Source organism: Dermacentor andersoni, chromosome 1 (assembly GCF_023375885.2).
Source record: "Dermacentor andersoni chromosome 1, qqDerAnde1_hic_scaffold, whole genome shotgun sequence".
Lineage (NCBI taxonomy): Eukaryota > Metazoa > Arthropoda > Arachnida > Ixodida > Ixodidae > Dermacentor > Dermacentor andersoni.
The window spans coordinates 256,771,007-256,795,847 of record NC_092814.1 but is presented as its reverse complement, the minus strand read 5'-3'; the positions used below and the strand labels follow the sequence as shown (position 1 = coordinate 256,795,847).

At 44.1% G+C, this 24,841-nt stretch overlaps 1 protein-coding gene across 1 annotated transcript in view; it reads right to left on the bottom strand.

Moving 5' to 3' along the window:
• The window catches only part of LOC126547744 (uncharacterized), a 62,460-nt gene continuing 37,619 nt past the window's right edge, over window positions 1-24,841 (bottom strand). Inside the window, exons 9-10 of the mRNA XM_050195712.2 lie at window positions 15,034-15,268; window positions 1-8,132 (exon numbers count right to left, since the gene is read on the bottom strand). Of these exons, the coding sequence (XP_050051669.1) occupies window positions 7,748-8,132; window positions 15,034-15,268 (620 nt within the window). The 3' untranslated portion in view covers window positions 1-7,747. The remainder of the gene's footprint in view (window positions 8,133-15,033; window positions 15,269-24,841) is intronic.

The following is a 24,841-nucleotide window of genomic DNA, read 5'->3' as shown; positions in this document are numbered from 1 at the left end:
TTTTATAATGCACACAATATTTTTTTATTATGTAAAGTATTCTATACATCAACACTCACAACAAGAAATGCAACAAGTGATAAGGAAATCGTGTGAACGGATCCTTTTTGTGCACTCTTAAACAAAATTACACCTTTCGTGTCGTATCTTGCCACACAACGATAATCGTCATCTGTCTTGTCCGCATTTCGTTCCTTTAACGCTGGCAGCCCGGTACTTGCAAGTCACGAACCCCATGCACGTTATCAGAATGACAGAGCATTCTCGGCAGGAAAGTAGTGGGCGCAGAGTTTTCAAGAAAGGAAGCGCAGGCAAGGCAGATGACGATTATTGTGTGGCAAATATACACCCCAAAGAGTGTACATTTGTCTAAGAGTGTAGTAGACAGACATATGGGTACCAACAGACCAACTCTCAGACAATCTTCAAAAACCATTTTAATGACAGGCAGTCTAGTTTCAGGAGAATAGGTTCTATTTTGCATATACAATGCAAGTTTCCTTTACAATGGGTACATTGCTTATGTGATCTGCACACAAGGAATGCCATGCACTGCATGGTACAGAGCAGCCACCACACTACACTTTCAAAAATGCAGTGCTGCCACACTGCTATGCTTTTGCTGCGAGTGACTGTACATATTAAATTTTAACTCTTTCAACACACGCCAGTCCTGTAGTTTGTTTAAAGAAAAAAGGCAATAAATGCTTCTTTAAATGAAACTACAGTGAATATGTGAACTTTCAGATTGAAGTGTCAATAATGGTTCCCATCATTTATATCCCGTGCATGCATAAATCATGCCCACAAATGGGCTGACTCAGCATAAAGAGACATTAAGGCACTTGGGAGATTGTATGTTCAAGAGGAGGAGGAGGACATAAAGCCTGAGGAAGGAGCAGCTTGCCATGAGACAATGTGGAAATTAGAACAGAACCAGGTAGCCTTGCTATCATGGCATCGCATACAGACAAGATGAAAGAAATGCTGTGCCACATTCCCCATGGGGGAAAATGTAAGAACATGTGAGGAGGCACCCATGCATTGAATAAAGTACACTTGCTTTGACCTGAATGAATGAATGACACTTTCCCATTGAACAATGGAGGAGGGAGAGAACTTGAATGCAACTGCAATTAAAAGTTATGCAGCGAATACCCTCCAAGATTATACTGAATACCAGTTTGCGGACTTCTGCCTAATCTACCTTAATACGGTGCACTTAATATATTAAGACAAACTTCTGATAAGACAGAGTGCCAAGGTCTCTTCACATCTTGCAGCACAAGTTTCACAGCAGTCAGCTGGGTTAATCCTTGAAAATAATTTATTTTTAATTTCACACAAGAAAAGACACCACCAAGTGGGTATGCTGCAAAAAAGAATAGTAAACCACACGAAACCCTGATCACTGACTTCACCTGCTTCATGAAAGATCATATGAGAAAAGAGAGCCCATATTGCAAGCAGAAATGCACAATTTAGATTACTACAGCAGTCAAGTACAGCAGTAGGCTGTCAAAAAACACCTATAATTTGCTGTCTTCAATATGTATATAGCAGCAAGTTTCAGATGTCCTGTGCACCCTTGTTCATTTATTTGAGCAGCTTTTTCCAAGATAGAACTGTTTAACACAGAAAAAAAAAAAAAACTAACAAAGAAACATACTTCGCAGCAGTAGTTCCCTTCAGCATTGTCAAGGCATACAGACTCCACTAGCTGCATTCTATCACTAAATCATAGTACTAACACCGAATTGTTTGTGCAGTCAGTCATGTGTGCAACAACAGGGACACTTCAAATGGAATATGCTCTCTCTCTAGACAGTGCTTTAACCAATTATGCCCTGCTGTTTCCCAACACTGCACGTTAAGTGGAATAAATAGTCCCATTCTCTAAAGCAGCACAAATTAGCACAGAATCCTTGAGCTACTTGAAATGTGTTTTCGTCAGCTCTCGATCGACTATAAAGGCTTACTTGCAGGATCCAAAACTTCAAGCGTGTCATTTCAGAAACTGTGCGAGGCCAAAATGAAGACACCAGCAGGGAACACGCCCTCCCACTCACATTACTATGAATACCCTAGCGCTTTGCAGTGCGTTGAATTTGCAGAAAAAGGAAACGGTGCAACTAGCTCTCGCTTTGCCTCATCTCGTGTTAACTACAACGTGCGAGTAAAAAGTTGTCGCCATTTTAAGAGCAACTAAACTATGACTGCCTTGGCATTGCCATGGAAACGTGAACTCTAGTAGCTTTTACTGGCTCCCAACTACTGCACACAGATATTGAGTTTTCTCACAAATTATTACAGTTCTCACTGATAACAACGTAATGCCTGTAATAATGCAGTTACAATTTCTGCACAGATGTGTTTGCAGATGTCATGAGAAAATACTGATGATGATGACAAGCAGATGACATTGCATACACAAATACATTCTGGCAGGCGTCTGTGTTACTTAATGGTTAAGGCTTTTTTTAGCTTCTACAATGTAAAAGGGAACTACTGAGATTTAGTATGTTAGTCATGCTGCAGAATCTCGCACATAAGTGAAAAAAAGCAATGAGGTGTAGGCACAGATAACTGCCAAGCGACATTATACAAGGGACTTTCCGATAGCAAGTTTCGTCATTTACTTTCACACGGAAACTTTATTGCTGCCCCCCCAAAAAATACACCATCGCATCATGAACTATACACCTTGCACTATTTTTCCACATAGTTACCACCGACAGACATTTGTCGTAGCATGTAATTAGCTTGAAGAAACCACTCTGGTGAAATTCTGCCTTGTGATGCAAGGAATTGTCGCATAGCCTGCCCCACCTCAGCATTGTTTTGGAAGTGACGTTCCAAAAGCATGGCTTTCAAAGCAGGGAACAGGGGTGCTATCTTGTATGCGTTCAAAAAGCCGATGTTCGGTTTCGCTGCAAGCGATTGGCCTATATTGACCTAGGCCGCGATATCGGCACGGCCTGGACAATCGCGTGAGGCAAAACTGAATGTTGGCTTTTCAAATGCGGACAAGATAGTGGCCCAGGTGCCCATTCATACAGCATAACAGTACACACTTCCATTGGCAACCACATTGTCGGCACATGTCCATCTGCCATTGCGATTTGTACTCAAATAACCTTGGGCACGCCGGTCTGCTGCTACTCTCTCTTCTTCGGCACTCTGTGCATGCGTCATTCCTCTTCGACTGATGCTCCTTCCATCGTTGAACCAGCAACAACCATGGATTCTTATGGTGGTTGTTTCACCTGGTGCATCGTCTTTAAAAAAAAAATGACGCACCTACTTTCGGAACGTCCCTTGTATATCACTATAGACACAGTGCAGAGAGAAAAGAAACAATAGTAGTACTGCTACTAGATCAATTTCAAATGCTATTAAAAATGCCCTATCTTGCAGTATATTTGTAGTACTCTCTTATGCCAAAATGTAACTTGGTCTAACTTCCAGGAACAGTTAGGAGGGAATACTACCATAAACTGAACCCTCATCACGTTCTTGGTGGTCCCTGATAAAGAGGCATCAAAATATACATCCTTCAATTCTTTGACTGCACTATGCTATATCAAAGGCCAAATGCAATGAAGTTTCACTGTAGTTTGATCAGTTATGTATGTGTAGTGCATTGAAGAAGTTTTGGAAAAGCTGCAGGGCCGGTAATTATATAATTTGATAAGCTGTCTTTAAACAGCACCTAAGCAGACAACGCATGCACCTGGTAGCCAATGTGTATGATGCAAGTACCAGCCTGTTGCCTCCGAGACTGTGCAGTGTGCCACAGGCAGCCTTGGGTGCCATGTAATGCTGAGAAGTCGTGCATTCTCGGTTGTGCACCACTTCTGGCAAGTGGTAATGGTGGCATTTCCTTCAGCGTCGATATAAAAAATGCTTATTTTTGCAGGGTCTTCCTACGCATCCACTCGTATTTTGAATCCAAAATTGAGCATCGAGGCTGCTTTTTATGTTCACTATTTGAAATAAAAAATTTCAGTGCAGTTTCGTTCACTTAAAGCTTTTTCATTCCATGCCAAAATGTTGTTCAAACTGTTAATGTGTACGCAGTTGATTTCATGACTGACCTACACAAGTACACAATGCCTACAGAGCACTTGCAGTTGTTCAACTTTATAGTGTATATTCTCATGTTAGCGCAGCACCACGTTTCTTAAATTTGAGTACAAATTTTTAGGGTGCAGTCTTTGCACAAGTGAAAAGTAAATAAATGCATTTCTGCTGAAAAACTGGACGTTTTTGCTGCTGTATGCAACAACCTCAGGAAGTTTTTTTTTGTAGCTTCATTTGCTATTTCACTTGTTCTCACTGGCATGCAACCGTGGAGCTGGAACAGCTGGATTCTGGTTCACTTGTAGCATGCTGTTCAAAGGTGAAGCCACCCTCAGGTGTGGCCGCAGATGCCTTGCCATACATTATCTTGCACGGTCAATAAACTACCAAGGTTTTTACGCAAAATGTGAATGGAATGTTACAAACATTAGTGCCCACGTATGTTTCAGGAAGTGCGGGAGCAACAACAGAGGTATTATGTATGAAGCTTGGAAAGTCTGCGCAATGTGCAAGCACCCAGGGCAGCACACAGTGGCAGGCGCTGCCTACAAGAAGCAGTGGTGTATACTGCACAAGTGTATGCAGAGGGCGAAAGTGTGATCGGATGAGTCGAAGAGATATGAATTTTGAGATGACACCATTGCTTGTTCGACGAACTTCCCACTGACAACGGCATCTCATATGCCTCTTCCACAGTGCCGATGCCGAAGGATGCACAGTATGGGTGAATGACAAGCCTGCCTAGAAAAGACAGGCACAGACAATGCACAAATAATTTTCGAAATAATTTTTACCTTAAATATTTACATACAAATTTAGTGGTACGGCATCTACACAAGAATATGTGGTACTGTACATCTCCTTTAGGCCCAGAGTGTTCAATTATCCAGGCCAAGACAACTAAAAATCATAAGCACTAGTGGAGGTATTGATGTTTAATCATGTCACATATTCATAAGGACACTCCTGCTCACAAATTTATTACCGCGCACTAAGTGTGTTGGAGAAGAGTTGCAGGATAGACACCTGCATATTTGCTGCAACACAAGTATGCCCCATCATGTAGTGCATTCTCTTCGTTGTTTCCGACAACAGTGATTTGTAATTGGCAAATTTTTTTAAAGGCATGTCATTTCCCACACACAGGAGCATGCAAAACAGTTTACACTGCTGCCGCATCTCAAGTGTTTTTTACAGTTTCGATGGCGAGTCCATATATTTGAATGTGTGTGTGAGTGCGTATGCAAGCGGGGCAGGGGTGAGTCCCAGTGAGATTTCGTATCCTCAATCACTTTTACTGCTGCATGTATTTAATGACACTGCAGGTGCAAGAAATGCATTAAAACTAAACTTTTCAACAGACAATTGATGCCTGAAGGGGATAACTACCTTGCACGGCCTTGCACCAACCTTTAATAAGGAGAACTGGTTTCAGGCAGGCAAAATAAGGAACTTTGTATTTACTATCATGAGAAAACATCCACTCAAAAACTGCCCTAATCATAATCATAAAGACAAACTTCTTCACTAGGTCAATATAGCATAATTTTGGGTCATTATATTTGGCTTGCGAGAAGCTAATGGTATGGCAGGATGGGAGATGCTATGGTATGGTGATTTAAAGATCCTGTGGAAACTAAATGCCATAAGCTTTAAAAGTCACATTTTCGTTTAGCTACATACATTGCTACAAAAATATATTGTGGATTAGTTGTGCCAATTTGCTTTCCATCATTCTATGCCTAGTATATAGAGTGTTTTTTTTTTTAAAGCTATACAGAGTTTTTATAAGTTGCCCATGGCAGATAGCACAATTCCAATCCATGAACTGAATCACTTGAAGAGGTGGAGATTGCTTCCATGAGAAATCAAAATCCATAACAGACTAACAAAATTTCACAAATGAAGTTTTTGGCTAATCAGAATACAGCACTTATTGCAATTTATTAATTGCAGCCTGCGAGTTTGCAAGGAATGACTTGGAATGAATTCTCAGAATGGCATGGATTTCGAGATGTAGGGAGTCATACTTGTGGTTAAAATGCACTGTTGTACAACTTACCTTATTTAAAACAGCACCGCTTTATGCATTGAACACAAAAGTTACGGGAATGCCAATGTATTTCATTGCACATATTGCAAATAAATATTATGGAACTGGTGTCATTTTGAGAATTAGTTCCAAATGAATACGTCTCGTAAACTCACGAGCTACAATTAGTAAAATGCAATATGAGCCATAAAGGTAAAAACTTAGATCACTTTTGTTAATTAGTTGATTGTACATTTCAATTTCTTGTGCAAGTAATGTCCACCTCTTCTAATCCACTTCTAGGATTATAATTGTGCTATCTGCCATAGGTGATTAAAAAAAATTCTGTATCGTCTTTAAAAAAAAATATCTCGTATAGGTAGTACTCCACTTTCTTTTCTTGCACCATTCCAGACCACTGACAAGAGTTTCTAAGCTGACAAAACTTTCAAGCAGCTAAGAACAGCTAAAGCAGTACGCCAGAAGGGCATACTGGCTGAACAAGTATTTTCGCTGGCAGTGCCACAAGTTCAAATGTTTGCTTGAATTGCACGCAGGAGTGAACATATACAAAACAAGTGGCAATAAAAGCCTGATTACATTATTGACTTGCACCAATCTTCAATTTTAGTTTGGTGCACGTCATGACATTGCAGCCAAAGTATGGACATAAATGTGCATTACATTTCTTTTTTCAGATAGTACACCTAGTAAAACTTGATCAAAGCAGACTGTTGAAGGAAGAAAGCAGGGTGGTACATGATCCGCAATGATAAGGACTAAATGCTCTGCCAGAAGAAAGATGAACGTTTTTAAAGTAAGTGGGAAGGCTGTTAACAATGATACAATTCTGTACAGACCCTTTCTATCCTTGTACAACAACCTATACAAATCGCAACTATACATATATATATCTGTGTACATAACAAGACTGAACTTGTGTCTATGCAGCTCACATCAACAGGCAAAAAGCGGGAACTGCAACTTGTGATCCCAAGTTTAAAAACATGAAAGTATTTAAAACTGACCCTGGGAAAACCTTAAAGCAGTACAATATCCAAGCACTGACTTTAGACTTTTTGTTATTGTAAACTTTAACTAGTAACATCACATCCTGGAAACTGAACACTATCAGTCTTAGTGATAACACCGTGCTGTGCCCAGGTTTAGTGTCATTTCAGGTGGAGCACACCAAGTCCTAAAGTCCTAAAGGTGAGTAGTAACATCACAGTGGATCCGCTTTCGGTACCATTCACAAGACAAAATTGACCTTTTGCACAATATGTTAGCCATGTACCACAAAATTATAAGCGGTACACTCAGCAGTTAGCTTTAAAATGGTGAATCTAGAATGTGGTTTGCTTGGCTGGTTAATAAGCTGCTGGCAAAACAGATGAATGAACCAATGACAAAAAGTAAATGATGGTGCATGTGACACTCTTCACAGACAAAACATGTCAACTGAATGGTATATGCCATTAAAGTTACCAGCTACCACACAGATTCTCCTGCAAGTAAAGACAGGCATCTGAGAAGTGCTCATTAGTCATATAGCCACTGCTGAGCAATGCCATGTGGACATCCCAGAGCTCATATGAGGCACCAGCACATGTACGAACTACGTTCGGTGACTCATGTGGTGCAGTGGGGGTCATCCTCAATCAATGGCCGTGTGTCATCACAGCTGACCACTGTGTCTGTGGCCACTACAGGCAGGGCCATTCGGCTAGTCCCTTCGGACAGCACAGATGTTGTCGAGACTTTCCGCCTGGATGTTGTAGCTGTGTGGACACCCAGGACAAGGCTGTTGTCACCATGAACTGCGGTGGCCAGCACTTCCTCTGATGATCCTGTCTCGTGAGATGTGACTGAAGGTGTAGGAGGAGACGGAGGGCGCCGGCGATGGCGCCGCAGGCGCCGCGTGCGACGCTGTGTGCCTCGCGTACACAGATTTCCCAAGTCATTCTGTGCACCTCCAGGCCCATACACTATCACACCATCTGGTGGGACATGGTACCTACAACAAAAAGGACTCCATTTCAATCTTTGAATAAGAACATACAATTACAATTGCCTGCACTGTGCTGCGCCTCAGCTGTGAGAGCAGAAAACAGGAGGACCAGAATGATGCATCTTTCTGTACCAGGATAATGCATCTTCCTGTGAGGGAAAAAAAAAAAAAGAAAAAGAAAGCCCAGACCAAGCTCATTAACTGTTTTAGTGTCACCACATACATGCATGGCATTGAAAACAAGTCCCATGTGGTCACGGATGTATGTGTATGGTGGTGACCAAACCATCTGAAAATGCGCCTTTTTGGAATGAAACACCGCCTAGCACTGCTCTTGGGGTACTGCAACCGTTCAAGACTTCTAAAAAATTTCTTGCTGTTCTGTCATCCCTCGGCTTCCACCAGAACAGACTTTTCGCTTCACTCTATGGCGGCTACTACTGTGGTAGTTTAGGAGTATTCCTACTCTACCTAGCTTACTGCTGTGTGCTAAAAGACGTTTTTTTTTGCTGCAAGTTAAAACACACACAAAAGGAAGACACATAACATGTGTTGTCTTTATGTGTCTTCCTTTTGTGTGTGTTTTAACTTGCAGCAAAAAACATATCTTTTAGTAAGCACCAACTAGGCCAACAAGCGGCTCTGTTGCAACATATTGCTGTATGCTCATTCCTGCAATTGCACACTTTATGTTTGGCATTCCCAAGCGTGTCATTTTGAGTCCCGAGCATTCGGAACAGAGCCATGGGCATGCGGAACTGAATTTACAATGTCATGTCAAAAACAGCAAAAAATCGCTTGCTCTTACTTCCACAATGTCGTCATGCAACGTCATCGCAAGCAGCTGGACTCATCCATGCTATTGGCTTATTTCGTGATTGCGAGAATGTTCTCAGTAACACATAATTGCTAATATTGAGTTAAATCAATGAAACATATCTATGTTTGTGACCTCAAAAACATAGAAAAAAAATTTAATCTGCGCACTGCCGGCCTACACACGACAATTACGCTAGCTGCGTCTGCTGCGCGTGGCCTCTGAGACAGCAGACACTGAGATAGTGTAGTCTACTGCGGCTGCCACGGAGTGCCGTGACGAACCCTTTCCACCGAGACACTCAACTTTTGGGTGGGGCTTTGCCCTCTTGGCTTCTCCCCTGTGTAGCTTTCAGCACGCTGGCGGAGATGAAAAGAGAGAGAAAGCCATGTATCGGAGTGATAACTACACTTATACTTGAAGGATTTGAAAATTTTTAAAGGCATGAGATTTGTGAGAGAGCATCCTTTAATATTGAGGCCATTCTTAGTTAAAAATGTGTTTCAGGGCCCCTTTAAAGGGCTCCTGAACGATCTTTTATCGAAGTCAAGAAATGCATTTGAAGTTAAAACAGGCTTCAGAGATACTTTGCCGCAAAAAATTACTTCAATGCATTCAGCAGAAGTGTAGTTATTGGCAATCAAAGGTCCCCTTCGAGGTGCTCCCGCTCCTTCTTCAATGCCTTGCACTGTGAAGGCTAGGGTGGAGCGGGGCGTGCCCACAACGCTCAGCCTACTGAACGTCACCATGGCGCGCAGCTAAAATTTGATTTTCGATGTTCACGTAGACGCCACTATTTCCAATGCGGTAGTCCTCAGCGAGCCGCAGTGTGTTCAGCGAGCGGACTCGTTGTGGCACCCCGCGGTGGCCATGGTATCCACGCTACATAACAGACTGCAGCTACATGCAACTGCAGTGCATATGTGCAGCGTTTGCTTTGTGCATGACAGGGCTTCAGTGCGCGCTCGCACTCGTATGCTCCTGTCTGGCCATGCTACGCGGTGCGGACTGGCTTTGTTCTGCACCAGCTTCACCATCATAGTAGCCACATCCAACTTGCGCATTTTGAAGCACTGTCAATAGCTAAATATGAAGTGAAGTCTGCCGAGGCGCCTAGCCAGGAGCAGCCAGGAGTAATTCTTATCAAAATTTGAAAGAAGATGTTCGGTATCTCAGCACTGCTTATTAAACTGAGTCAATAAATATACACAGAAACAGCAGGAAGAAGTGCAGTGATCCAAACACCCTTCTTGATTAAAGTCAGCTATTGGCCGATAGCTGCCACTTGTGGAAATGTGCGGTATGACGAAATGTAACGCCCGAAAAGAGTGAGAAGAAGGCTTCTGTTGAAAAGAGTGTGTTTAAGAAATAGGTGACTGTGCTCCACTTGCGAGCTAGACGTGCTGCGCACGACTGCAAGATTTGGCTGAGATGTTCACAGCAGTGTATCCTATCCATGAACTGTGTTTCTTCACCAAGCCCGAGGGGTGGTTCAGGACCCCTTTAACGTGACCTAAAAATTTATTTGCTTGTGTTTTCATGACGTAAGCCACTCTGATGAAGTTAAAGCTTCAATAAAAGAATTGGTTGATCCTTCTTTCATAGGAATCGGTCATAATACAAAAGTGAAACATGTCTTCATAGAAGTAGTTGCAGCTTTGTTCGACATTAAGAGATACAGTTGAGAGGCGGGGGATGGGAAGGGTACTCGGGGTATGTGAAGCCGTTGCAAACTAGGCATCACGGGCACCCTACCACTGCGCAGAGATCCGCGACACTTTGTACACAAGCGAAAGTTGTCAACGACTCACGACCAGGAGACATATTGCAGAGATACTGCATTGCACACATCGGAGCACTGGGCAAATGCACGAGAAATCACAGGCGTTTGCAAACTGTACAAGCGAAGCTGAAAGGGTTGTTCGTAAACCACTTCACTAATTCGCGTTTTGCTTCTGCGAAAGGTGCACACACACACTATCTGCGGGTTGGCGGCTTTCTTGCGGCATCGCTTGGCGTGCGGCATCCTACTGCCGAGCAGCTTATTTAAAGGTAGGAGCATTTTAGTCCAGCTTGGAAGTGTCTTTGGCAGCCAGGTAACTGGCAGCCTGCTCAGCTTCACAAATGTGAGAGGCACAATATGTAGTGTACGCCCGGTACACGCGAATGTGTTGTGCTTCCCACTGGCGTCTGTTGAGGGGCCAACATGGTCAGTCTCATCATGTTCACCCATCGACATAGCTGCATTTCTACAGCACTTAATGCAGCACTGTTACTTTGCGCCATTGCAAGCGAAGCAGTAGGCGACGTGTAAACACCGCTGCTACGCGTTTATAAATTGCACTTCGGAGGTAACCAGGAGTCATAGGCTAGTCCAGCGACTCTGAAGAGAATCCATGTGGCAAAACTGCATCATTAACGCAGACCATCAGAGCACAAAGCTCCGAAAACAGCCACATGGTGCCATCTTGCGGGGATGCTAGAAAACTAGTGTGCTGTTTTCGTGGAGTCATTTCCATGCTACACGTACACGCGAGAAATTCTTGGTGCAGTACAACATAAAGCACTTTCGTGTTAGTGCCACCATCTCGCATGGTTGCTACAAAACTAGTGTGCTACTTTAGTGACGTCATTTCCATGATGTATGTACACGTGAGAATTCTTGGTGGAGTCTGGCATAAAACACTTTCGTGCTAAAATGTGACCCTGGGGGACGTATTTTTAAAAAAAATGCGACACCCAAAGGGTCAATATTGGCGTAATGGAAGGCAGAAAAATGTGCCCCCGCTATGTGCAGTACGGCAGAGACCGTTTATAACGTACTGGAGTTGCAAATTTCCACACTGCAAGTGGTACTGCACAAAAATCAAAACAACATTTTTCAAAGTCTGTGCACGAGCATAATGTGTACACCATGCAGCCACGGGTGTTCAGGAATCGAAGCATACAATGGGGCATATGCCCGCATTTTTGTTGCTGAGGTGGTTCCTCTGCTTTCTAAGTGCTGTACAGCCACAGCAAGGCATTCTGTTGACTCTGCACCAAACCGCAACTTTGTCTGCTGACTCCCAATGAGACAGCGCTGCTTAGGGCCTAGCCAGCGGGAATGCCAGATGGTATGCTGTTGTGGGAAGCTCGCTCTTGATATTGGCCTCGAGCTCCACCACTGGAAAAGCTGGCGCCACCGTCGGCGTGACGTGCTATTAGGGATCACATGGACAGAGCGGCCACGTTGGCTGCTTTGGGAGCGCCAAAGTGAGCTGAAGACGAGAGTTTAAATTCCCTCGTACGCTGCGGTCCTCATTTAGTGGCGAGATTTTCCCGCTTCGAGTGTCTCCTTTACAACCCTTGAAAGCACTACAATAGGTAGTGGCTGCCTTTGAAGGCGTGCAACATGGTAGGCTACTGCTCGGTGCCGCAGTGTCGGACGTACGCAACGGAGCCCAGTGTCAGCCTTATTCACACGTAGCCGCAGGACAAGAAGCTGCGTGAAGCTTGGCTCGCGAAACATAAAACTGGCAAACAGTCATCGGCTACAACTCGGGTATGCAGCAAGCACAGACGTGAGGAAAATTTCTGCTACGGCGCCGGGTCTGCGATGTTCGGAAAACGTTCACTGAGACGCTCGCTCGAGTCCACTGCCCGACTAATGTCATGACGGTTTGGTCTATGAACTTGTCGATGCTATAGATACTGGCAAGTTCACTGGAGTGGAAAGGGAGCGGTAAGAAGCACATTAAAAAAAAGCATGGCATATGGTCATGTTTGTGTTATGAATTAATTCACTGGATTACAAAAAAGAACCAGCTGGAAATCGCACACTGAGAACACTGATAAACATACAGTGCGACGCAACTCGAGGAATAATATTGAAACGTCCAAGAATTTAGAAGACAAAAAAGATTGAATTGTCGTGACGGCACATCACAGTCCCCGTAGGCGTCGAATTCTCTACAATGAAATTATTTTTGAACAGCTCTGTTAGCGCCCACGCAACAATGGTTGCTTGTATACTGTCAAATGCTCATATTCTGCGGCCTAAAGCTCACGGCACGGTGCGAAAATGCGTACGCGGCGAAAGCGAAACAGTGCGCGGACAAGCATGCAGGCGCGCGCAGTCGGTCGCTGCGAATCTGTGCGATCGCTGCATTAAGGCTTCATTCTATTACGCTCCATTTAGTTATACAAACACTATAAGAACATATTTCACATAGTTTGTTCTCAGCGTTTACCTACCTTTTACGCAAGAATCCGGTTCGGGAGACTCTATCGCGGCGACCGCGCACAGTGGCATTCACTGTACGTATTCGGTAAAGAGATAGCGTCTGTAAACGATTCTGTGTTTTCAGTTTGCCCAAGATTATTATTTAGACAGTAAAACACTTCTCTCATTTCGAAACTACTTATAGAAATGTCCGGGAGAGCTTGCGCGTGGTGTTTGCAGTGAGCGCTGACAGCAAAACCTATGACGAGCGCGCCGCGCGATCCCTCATACTACGCCAGCAAGGCGCTTCCGATAGATGGCGACTCCGTAACTCCTTGCCACCAATATGTTCATATCCGTAGACGAATACACTGAGACCTGGCATGAAATAACATGCACAGCTTGCACTGACGGCAGCAGGCGTGGAGTTCACAGGCGACCAGCCGGCAACTACCGTGAACGTGTATAGCAAAGTTTGAGTGGGTGCGTACTGGTAGGAATGGCGAAAGCTCGCGTGTGGACAATGTTCCGAAAGGATGAATTTGCGGAACACAGTTTAAACTGACAGCATTGCGGAGCTAAAATTGCAAGCACAATTACTGCACTTCGCAACATTGCGCATCGCAATGGATGAATGTGAAACGCACTTGCGGCCTCGACTGATTTTCCCACGATGCTAGAGTTGTGAAAAACTAAAGAAAAAAAAAAAAAGCATTTTACTGTCTCATTTTTCCGGCCAGCCTGATAATACAGAAATCTTTGCAACCCCATCTGTGTCCAGAAAAATCAGTTGGCAACTGCATTTATTTTCCGCACACAAACTGAAGAGCCAAAGAGCGACAATGCGCACGTGTTCGGTGCAGACCCTGTGCCACAGAGAAGCGGATTAATTTTGACCCCTTGGAGTTCTTTAACCTGCACCTAAATCTGAGTATACATGAGCATTCTTGCATTTTTACCACATCGAAATGCAGCTGCCGCAGCTGGGATCGAACACATGACCTCGAGCTCAGCAGCACAAGGCCATAGGAAAGAGAAGGGGAAAAAAAAAAAAATTTGGCAGTTACCAATCTACATTTCAGCCTTTACTTTTTTTTTTTCTGACTCTGGGTCAAAGTCGGATGAACATAAGGGTCGAAAGCGACGGAGCACAAAGGGGAAGGCAGCTTACCTAGATTACACACATGAATGCTCGCAAAGAGATGCAGCTTCCCACCAATAATACAAATTTTCTACCCTTCTTGGCAGCACTTCACTGCATTTTTCAATGTCAGTGAAGTGGACCTACCATTGCAGTATCGTCGCAAGTGACAATCGCACATGTGCACCATGAGTGGCAGTGTGATACCTGTGTGGCTGGTCACAAGCACGGCTGTGTGCACTCTGGTCATGCAGTGTTCTACACGGAGCGAATGCAGAAATTACGATTCAAGTCATGACATCAAGTGTTTTTACGTGCAGACAGCAGATGTACGATGATGGATTACTTAAACTTCTGAATTTGCAATATATGGCCAGTATAGCGAAATTTCGACCCCCCCCCCCCCCCCCAGCTTATTTTCCACCGGTTTTACTGCTTCGAGTTAACAGACACATATACTAGAGTACGTTTAGCATGGCAGTGAAGGCAACTGAGGGGAAAAAAGGTGACTGCAGATGACTGAGAGCACGCACACAAATGCTCACTTGCAACTGGACACACCAGCCATTGAGCAGTTATGCACGTTTCCTCCCTTGTGAATGAGGCCTTTCGACACTCAAATGCCTTTTATCACTATGGCAGAAGACAACTTGGGAATATCCTTCTAATGATATGAAGGTAATTCGAATAATTCTGTTGAAATACTGAAAGAAGCCTACAAAAGGGAGAGAGAAGTGATCCGCACCTGTGGTCACCAACAGCAACTGCATATGGTGGTGGAGGCTCTCGAAACCAAAAATCCGGTGGTGCACTGTCTGCAAACAAAGGAGGTGAGTCCATAGGGCCCTCGGCAGCTGCTGCTTGCTGCTGTGCCAGCCGCAGTGCATACAGCCGGCATGAGCAGCTGACAGCCACCACAACAAGCAACCCGCAGAACAGGGACCCAATGATGGCAGCTGTTATCATGCTGTTCCTCAAGCCTAGAAAAAGATAAACCCCCAATATTTTGAGTGACAAGAGAAAGAGTGCAAGAATATTTGAAAGATCAAATTTTTCTTAAACCAAAATAATATCAATTATCGACTAAAAAAAAAGCAGTATTAAACTAAATGGGCACAAGTATTTTGATCAGTTCTTACACAACAATTACTTGCTGTTGGTACAACACCCTAATGATACACAGACTTATATTTAGCCTGATTAAAAAAAAAAAGACAGCACGGAAACAAACGAAAGCAGCTAATAAATGCACACTGAAAAATAATAGTGTATTATCATCCTGTATCATCGTGAAAGTCATCGTGTATTAATTTCTTGTCAAAATTACAAGAAACTGCACACACACATGTGCAAAACATTGCCGAAAATTCACAAGTTCACTCGTCATCAGCACCAGAGGACGCTCGTTGTGATGGCGAGTTATCTCATCATCAGGAATTAAGGGGTTAAAGAAAAAAGCCCCCAGATTTGTGTGCATTTTAGTGCTTACAGAGCCATACACAGTGAATAGCTGTGTATGGCACTGCAATTATGAGCAATCCTGTGCAAAACCTACCCGTTCCTGCACAATTGTGTAGGGAACAACTTTAATGGTTCTCCACACATATGTTATAAAACCGCCATCGCTGCTCTGCCTCCCTGCATGTCCTAGTCAAAATATTTTAACGCAATAGCGTTAAGGAGCTCGTGCCGCAGAAAAGCTGGTGTCGTCGGTGTCGGCGCCATTGGTTGTGAGCGAAAAATCCCGGAAGGCAATTCATAAAAAACAACTTGCAAGATGGGCTGGGTGGGAATCGAACCAGGGTCTCCGGAGTGTGAGACAGAGACGCTACCACTCAGCCATGAGTTCGATGCTTCAAAGCGGGACAAAAGCACCTCTAGTGAATGCGGTGTTGCCTTAGAAACGTGCCGTAGAAAGTTATACTGCGGTGTATATCGGTAATTATGAGCATGTAAATTACAGAAGTCGCAGTTAAATGCGTAGCAAAGTACGTTTCCGCTACATTTCTTCTGCGCTTGCCGCGCATGCAGAGCCATCTTGCGGCAAACACACAAGACCCCCTCCTCGCAATGTACGGCGCTGCACCTACAGGTAGTGCGCCACTCGCCTGCACGACGCGGCTCCTCTTTCCGATCACAGCGCGATTCCTAGGCGCAGCGTCCGATGCGGGACGCCTCTGACGTGATCACTGTGCCGTAGTGCGTCTGGTGGGAAAGCGCCCCCTGCGAAGTGTGCTGTGCTGCTGGCGAGGAGTCATGCGTCTGCGTGATGCCCCCAAGCGAGATAGAGGACGATCACATCAAGGCGTCAGCCCCATGATCGCGTCCGCCTTCATGGCGTGTCGCGGCCGGCTGTCCGTGCCGATCACGTTTGGCTCGCGTAGATTGTTTCTCCCTTCGAGACACCGAGTTCTTTGGTTCGTTCCGCTTGCTCAGGTGCACGTTTGGTCTTTGTGCGACTCAAGAGCATGCCGAGCGAATGAGTGGGTGGTGCGAACGGGGTGCGATAATGCTATCGCGTTCCACTCTTGCAGGTGAAGCTTAAGCGTCCTCCAATTTTTTTTCAATACTTATAAGCAGCTCAAAGCACAAAATTTGAGTGTTGCTAGCTGCATCACATGCACATGTAATCTAATATCTTTTCATGAAGTACACTAGGGGGAACAGTGGATTGGATTACGATATCTGCTATGTACAGATGAAGAATAAATTGAGTGAAAATCATTGGCACCAACTATTTTTTCATGCGTATGTGTGTGTGTGTGCGCGGGTGTGCCAAACCTCCACTCCATTCTCTCTGTCTCTCTCTCTCTCTCTATATATATATATATATAAAGGCCGGACCTTGGCCAAAACACGTTGGAATCAACCTTTTGCACGTTCTTCTGTTTCTTTTGTATGCTTTTAAAATAACTGGAATATCTGGAGAAATGTTCACTTCGTGGGTGTGCGCAGTCAAACCTTGATATAACAAACTTCAACATAACGAAATTCTTGATATAACGAAGTATCTAACTTTTTAGAACTTCTTGTCCATAGAACCTCAATATAATGAAATTCCACTGCCGCTGCGAAGCAATACCAAGACAATAAATGAAACCTTCTGCCGATTCAGAGGGTCAAATGGCGGAATTACAAGCGGTTGCTTGTGAAGCAATGCACCTCTCAAATTACGTGCTGCACGACCAAGAGCAACCACCAAAGCATAGTGATGTTCCGTATAAAGTCCAATTGTGGCAAAATCCTATCGCGCCAATAAGGATGGTGGCTTGATGAGCTATGTCTTCCTGTGTGAGGGGGGCAGGTTCGAGCGAGCTCCTTTTCTAGCACCGCCATAGTTGTGCATGGCTGTCAGCATGGCCGAGTGCATACATAGCCTGTGTGCCCTGTTGTGTGTGCGTGTGCAATGAATGTGAAATCATGTGTGCTGTCTTCCTGCATTTTTAGTCTAGAGGTTGCATACTCTCGACATTTAGAGAGGCGTTGAAGCGCGACGCGCTTTCCATGATAGCGTTACCCCACTACAGGTGACACTATCAGCTATAAGGGCTGAGTGGATGTGAAAGCGTGGCTGGTTTCGCTTCATACCACCAATGTGAAGATATCGCCGACCCCCCATGGCATGAAACCCTATCTTTCAAAGCTGACTCTCAAATTCAACAAAATTAATTTATTTCTTGTTCAAATTTGCCTTTTTCAGTTGCCCAATAATTCGGAAAATTTTGCAGTTCCTTCTGTGAAAGAAAAATCCATCAGTGACTGTACTTATTTGCATGAAAGGTTGAATTTCAGTATAAAAATATTTCAATATAACGAAGCAAATTGCCAGTTTTACAGACTTCGTTATATAAAGGTTTAACTGCATAGGATATTTGTGGATTACTATTGTATTAAGAGAGGTTGAAAAATTTGTCACGAAGAGTTATCTTTGCATTGACAGATCTGGTTATCAATCGCATATAACGAACCATTACAGTATAGTGTTCCCAAAATATTTTAAGCATGTTGCTTAAGTGAGCCAGCAAAGTAACAAATTCTTGCTAATACTGTTAAGTGGATTTAAAAAAACGTAGGCAGTTTGGAAAACTATAGCATACAGTGAAATGAAGTAAATCATTTACCTAGACATTTCATGCATGTTAATGGATAATTCACTGGATAACCAGTGAATTTACCAGCATGGGGTACAGAGCTTTTATCTCACCAATATATTCACATAATGGATGATAAAGCTTAAATCCTGCATTTACCTTCAGATTGGCAGGTTAAAAATACAGCACCATTCAAAAGAACACAAATAACCTAGTTCTCCCAGCACAAAAAGGCACTTGGTCTACATTACCTCTCCATTATTCTAGTTACCGATATTTGTGATAGAATAAATAAATCTTCAGAACACGAAAAAAAAAAAAATTGTACATTTTTAGCCCAATGTGATGCGATGACCACAGTGCTGTGAAGCACAATCACAATGTGAACACTTAACAGTGTAAAGGCAACCGTTGCTTCATCATGGTCACGGTGCCTATGCATTGAGAGTTTTGGCTGCTAACGTGTAGTTTTTTAATGATAAATTGAGTTCTAGGCCAATTTTGAAGCAACTTTCACAACTTCGAAGTCGCTAAAATTCAAGTGCTAAATAGAAAACTTAGTTGCTAAACAGACAGGAAAGTCTAAATCCAGTGATAAAATAGCTAAAATGGAACAATGATTAAAGACTGCTAAATTATAAAAAGCAAAGCTGATTCTGTGCTTTCAAAGATGGTTAGATCAGACAGCCCCAATAAACATGGGATGATGCAAGTGGCCGGAAGGTAAAACTTGTTTTGGACTGCTTGGAGACAGCCTCCTCTGCAATGCAGGCGTGCAAGGCACGGCCTGCCGAGCACCATCTGCTACAGCGCATAGAGGTGTGCCCCAAAAGGCGGTCCTAGCTGCCCAGACAGGGGATACATAGAAAAAAAAAAAAGCATACTTGTATCGGTGCTATTCTGAAAGAAAAGTTTGGCCTCAGCTGCTATTGTGTTGATTTTGCCAGGGTGCAGCTCACAGTTCCCGCTTTCCAAAGCGGGGGCAAATGTACTACTGGCCTGTTGGAGGCAATGTGTTGTGAGACTCGTGAAGCAATTTGTTACGGTAGGGCAGAAGAGGCTGGAAGGTTGCTTCCCCTGCTGGCCGATCATAACACCCCTACTCCTCGGTAGATACGCCTATGGTGAAGATCCATGAACCCTTTGAGGGTCAATGCCGTAAATAATACAGCACCATCTGTATGTTTGAAAAATGCATAAATTTTTCAACTCATTGTTACCCAGCAAGTGCTGTCACCCTGTCTGAACACAATGATTTTTTTTTTTTTGCTCTGTAGTCTCTTGGTTTTCATTCCATGGCTGTATTACGCTGGCGTTTCACAACCGCTCGTGCATCCGTGTGTGTGAGGCCGCGCCGTGGTTACAGTCGAACCTCGATGTATCGAACAGCGCGGTGATCGCAAAATAGTTCGATATAGCCAGAATTCGATATATAAAATCACGCAGAAAACGCGTCAGAAACTAGCGCAAATCAATCAATGAACCAATCGTGGCGCAATAGATACTCACATGAAGCTTCAAACAAAGTATTTATTCAGTTCGCTGAAAGTACTGAAGCAGCGTAGCCTGCTTCATATTAGCAACCGCGTGCTTGACCACGGCGTCCTCAACATAGTCCAAATGGTCCACAAGAGACAGTCCAGTGCCTTCTATTGCGCCGCAGTAGCGGCGTACAACAGCCAAAGCAGCTACAGCCTCAGTTGCAGTCGGGAGCGGGGCAACATCAGCGCTTGCTGGATCAGCCTCGGCAGCGTCTTCGTTTGGCCGCTCAGCAGTCACTTCTGCCGCGATCTCCACGTCTGTTAACTCCGCCACTGTTTCGGTGCTGTCGTCACCGCCAACGAAGTGCGCAATGCACATGATGTGTGGCTCAGCACGGACAAAGCGCTCCAACTGGCTCCACGGCCGCCGCGTGTGTACGCCGCTACGTTCAAATGGCGCCCTCGGCGCAACCGATGTGGGCAGCTGTCGTACGCAGCAGTCTGGAACGCCGATCGCGCCGCCGCTATCTTCGAGAGTGTTGCGGGAAAGCTCGCCTCCTGTCAACAGAGCGCACTTGGTCTGGGGCGGCGGAGTTCGATATATCCATTTTACATCCGGCCCCGTTCGAAATAAAGAATTAAAAATGCATGCGATTTTCCATGTGATATAGAAATTGTTCGATATATCGAGGTTTGACTGTAGTTTCAGTTTTGTCTCGCAGGCTGTTTCTGTTCATTGTGAAAATTGACGTCTATCTGGTTTCCAATCTCTCAAAGGGTCACCGCAAGATGCTTGCTCGTCTGTTGCTCACAATCGATGCTGTATACAAACAATGCTGCCATGCCTGCACAGCTTTTCTCAAAACTCTGCTTGCGAGATCTGATTGCCCCTTGTTCGTAACAGAATGAAGGATTACTGCAAGTTCCTGATTTGTTTGGTTTTTCTGACAGGCGCACAACAACAGAGTATTCTTGCATGCACTCACATACACAGTTCGATTATGCTATGGGTGTTATGAACACTGGTTGCTCTACTGGTAGCAAGTCGTATGACGATTCCTACGATGCAGTAGTCTGCATCGTAGGAAACTTTTTATATTCTTATTTTAAAGGGGCCCTGCAACACTTTTTGAACAGGGCAAATAAATCAAACCGCACGCGAGAGAATGCTTCCGTGAACACCCGGGCCCAATATTACTCAATTCCCTGCAGCGAGGTATGCACTATGCCCCTGTAAAGATCGGTCATGCTTTCCTACAGCTCTGTCAAAGCCCCGCCATCTAAACTGCACGATAATGCCACAGCGCCCTCAGACAACTATTGGCTAGATGTGTGAGAACGTCACGAGGAATATCAACTTTAACAACTGTCACAAAACTATATGCAACTGTAACAATGTTTATGGTAAATGATTTAATAAAAATAACATAATACCAGTGTGTTCACTGTCGAGAAAAAAATTCAGTTTTGTACTTCCGGTATTCGGCAGCTGTCATCTGCTCGAGTTGTGCCACTTCCTCCGCAGCGCAAGATTGTGGCGTCGCTGAAGTTCCCCCGACCACTTTCACAATGTATGTCTGTGCGTTCGCGTGCATCTATTGCTTTGTGTGTAAAATATGTGTGCACCCAGACTCACTTGCACGAAAGTAGACGCACAGCACGAACTAGGCATTTGTTGTTTTCACAGCTGTGGAAATTTTGGGAGATGCGCTCTGCAAACATTTTGCTGAAAACGAACATGAAACAGCGACAACGGTGTGCTACAAAGGCGGCAAGAGTGGTAAAAATTAACTGCACTGGTTTCCGCAAGTCTTGTTAAGTGGCAGCCTCCAAGTTTAGTTTAGCATGTCATAGGCGCCAAAACGGGAAGCAGTGGCATCTACATGAACATCTCAAAGAAAATTTAAACTGTGCCCCCTTTCAGTGGGTGGAACGTTGCTGCCAATGTAGCCTCCGCAGTGCAAGCCATTGAAGACGGAGCTGGAGCACTGTGCAGGCAGCGAAAAGCACTTTTTGAATGCCACTAACTCCACTTCTACTGAATGGATTGAATTACTTTTATACGCCAAGTATTTCTAATATTGTGTCCTCCCACATAAAATAAAGAGTGTTGCAGGCTCCCTTTAACAGCCATCAACGGTACGAAAAATTTTACGTGCTGTTCAATACCTGGCAACCTTGTGAGCCAACCAATACCTGGCAACTTGTGAGCAGCAGTCGCTGGAATTAGGACATCCTTTGAAAATCTATCTGCCTTTCCACTGCAGTGCTGACGACTACATGGTTCCTGCTGTCACCATCTTGCGCAGCCTTCTTCCGCGTGCAGCTGCACTCCTGTTTGCACGTGCTGCCTAACTGCGCTTCCCCTAGGAGCCACTGCGCCTGCATTGCCTGGCCTCAGGATGACAAAAAGGATCTACGGGACTCACGACTGTGGCTCTCCTGCCTGCACGTGCGGCCTTATTGCGTCTCCCCCTGAGCACCACGGCGCCTGCGCTGCCTGGCTTGAAGGGGGTATAAAAGGAACCACTAAGGCACTTGGTCCACTTGTGAGCAGCAGGCGCTGGAATTAGGACATCCTTTGAAAATCTATCTGCCTTTCCACTGCAGGTTTTTTTTTTTTTACGATATTTCTTCCCATTTTGTGCTTCTGCCTGTGGCTGCTGCTCACTAGTGTTTCTTTGGTTATTGCCTGTGCTATATAACATGCCTTCAAATGCTGAACTGGCTAAAAAAATTGAGCAACTTGAATCACTCCTTAATAAAAAACTTGACAACCTTGTTGATGAACTTGCTTCTAAAATTGCAAAACAGCTTGATGACCACGGTCTTGCTAACCTTACATCTTTGGCTGAGAGTGTGCATCACATGAGTGACCAGTACGACAAAGTGCAGACTACTGTCAAAGAATTGCTAAATTCAAACAAAGATTTGAGGGCCGAAAACGAAGCGCTCGCCAGGAGGATTGCAGCAATGGAACAATACAGCTGGCTAAATAACATTGAAATCAAAGGCATCCCCTGTACACAGGGGGAAGACTGCGCTGTCATTTCGAACACAATTGCAGAAGTTGTTGAATGCCCCATTGCATCGACAGACATAGACGCAGTTCACCGTGTCGCCAGCAAGACACCAGAAAAAAGCATTATCGTCCGTTTTTGTTCGCGTGACAAGAAAAACGAATTCCTTCGGAAAGCTCGAAAAGCACGTTTGCATACGTCTCTGATAGGTCTGACAGGAAGCAAGGATAGCGCTATTTACGTCAACGAACACCTGACCATTAACAACAAACGACTATTCAGCAAAGCGCTGGCCCTCAAAAAAGAAATGAAATGGCGTTACCTTTGGACTGAGAATTGCCATATCTAGGCGCGCAAGACTGATGACAGCAGGGTCTTCAGAATAAGTGCCGAGTCAGATCTGCGCATCTTCACATAGATATCAATTCGCAACATTTGTCATTTTCATAATCTGTTCTTGACAACATTTCCTCTATGGCATTGCTCTCAACAGCAGAAACAAAATCGTTGCTCGCTGGTTCTAACTACTCATTACTACACTTCAATCCGCGAAGTTTATGCAAGAACCAAGATAGCATTACTGCCTTTATTGATTCACTTGGTCATTCCTTTTCATTTTTGTGCATTTCCGAAACTTGGCTTGACTCTTCTGATGGTAATTTATATGGTTTTCGGTCGTTCTATTCCGAATACTGTCACCGCAGTTCGGATCGGCATGGCGGTTCGGCTATCTTCATATCATCGAAAATCAAGTACGAACGTAGGCTTGACCTATGTTTAAACGTATCTAAATGTGAATCAGTGTGGATCGAAATTAACCTATCGTCTACTAGTAATCGCAATGGTCTAATCATTGGTTGCATTTATCGCTCCCCATCTTCATCTATTCCTGATTTCTTGCACAACCTTTCCACAATTCTTTATAAAGTTTCAGCTGAAAATAAACAGATTTTAATAGTTGGTGACATTAACATCAATTTACTGGATACTGATAATAGTTCAGTAATATCATATAGCGATTGTTTTGTTGGATTCGGGCTTGAATCTTTAATTACTTCTCCTACTAGGTTTTCCGCTTCTGGAACTAATACTCTTCTTGATCACGCTTTAAGCAATATCACACCATCTCCAAGTGCGGGTGTCATTGACATGTCTATCACAGATCATCTTCCCATTTTCGTTACCTTTGCTACAGAAAAACCTTACTATGACACTAATTACTTCACATCCCGGTTCGACCGGGATAACTTTGTTAATACAATAAATAGTACCAACTGGTCATCAATTGGTAATCCATGTGATCCTGAAGAGGCACTCGAAAAATTCTGCTCATTATTTTTGAAAGCTGCGTGCGCTAGCAATACAACTGTCAAATGCAAAAAAAAGTTTAAATTCCCACGTAATCCCTGGATAACTAAAGGTTTGTTAACGAGCATGCGTAAAAAAGATAATCTTTACAGGAAGACTAAAAAACAGCCGTTCAATGTCAATCACACAACAACGCAAGCAAGTCACGGCCTCGCTTGCCAACAACCCCACCGCTACCAGAAAACCATTACAAGATTGTTTACAGACCTAAAGCCGGTGTGAAAGTGTCAAACTGGAAAGACGGAGTGATAGCAAGAGGATTAGCCCAAGCATGCGGAGTCACACCCCAGGAGCTCTACGCCAAGGTGATCATAGACACAGTGGCAACAAAACTTAATTCTGGCAAGTACCGAAGAAGAGGATTGCGCACTTAAACTAGCAGAAATAACAAGCATCGAAATAGGACACGCAACATACGAAGTCACACCGTACCTCAAGCCAATTCCGGGCACTGTACGTGGCGTTGTTCACGGAATAGAGGAAGGCACCACCGACGAGCAGCTAGTAGATCTACTAGCAACGACCAACAAGTGCAAAATCCTGTACGCTAGAATGCTGGGAAGATCGATGTCGGCAGTGATCACCTTCGAGGG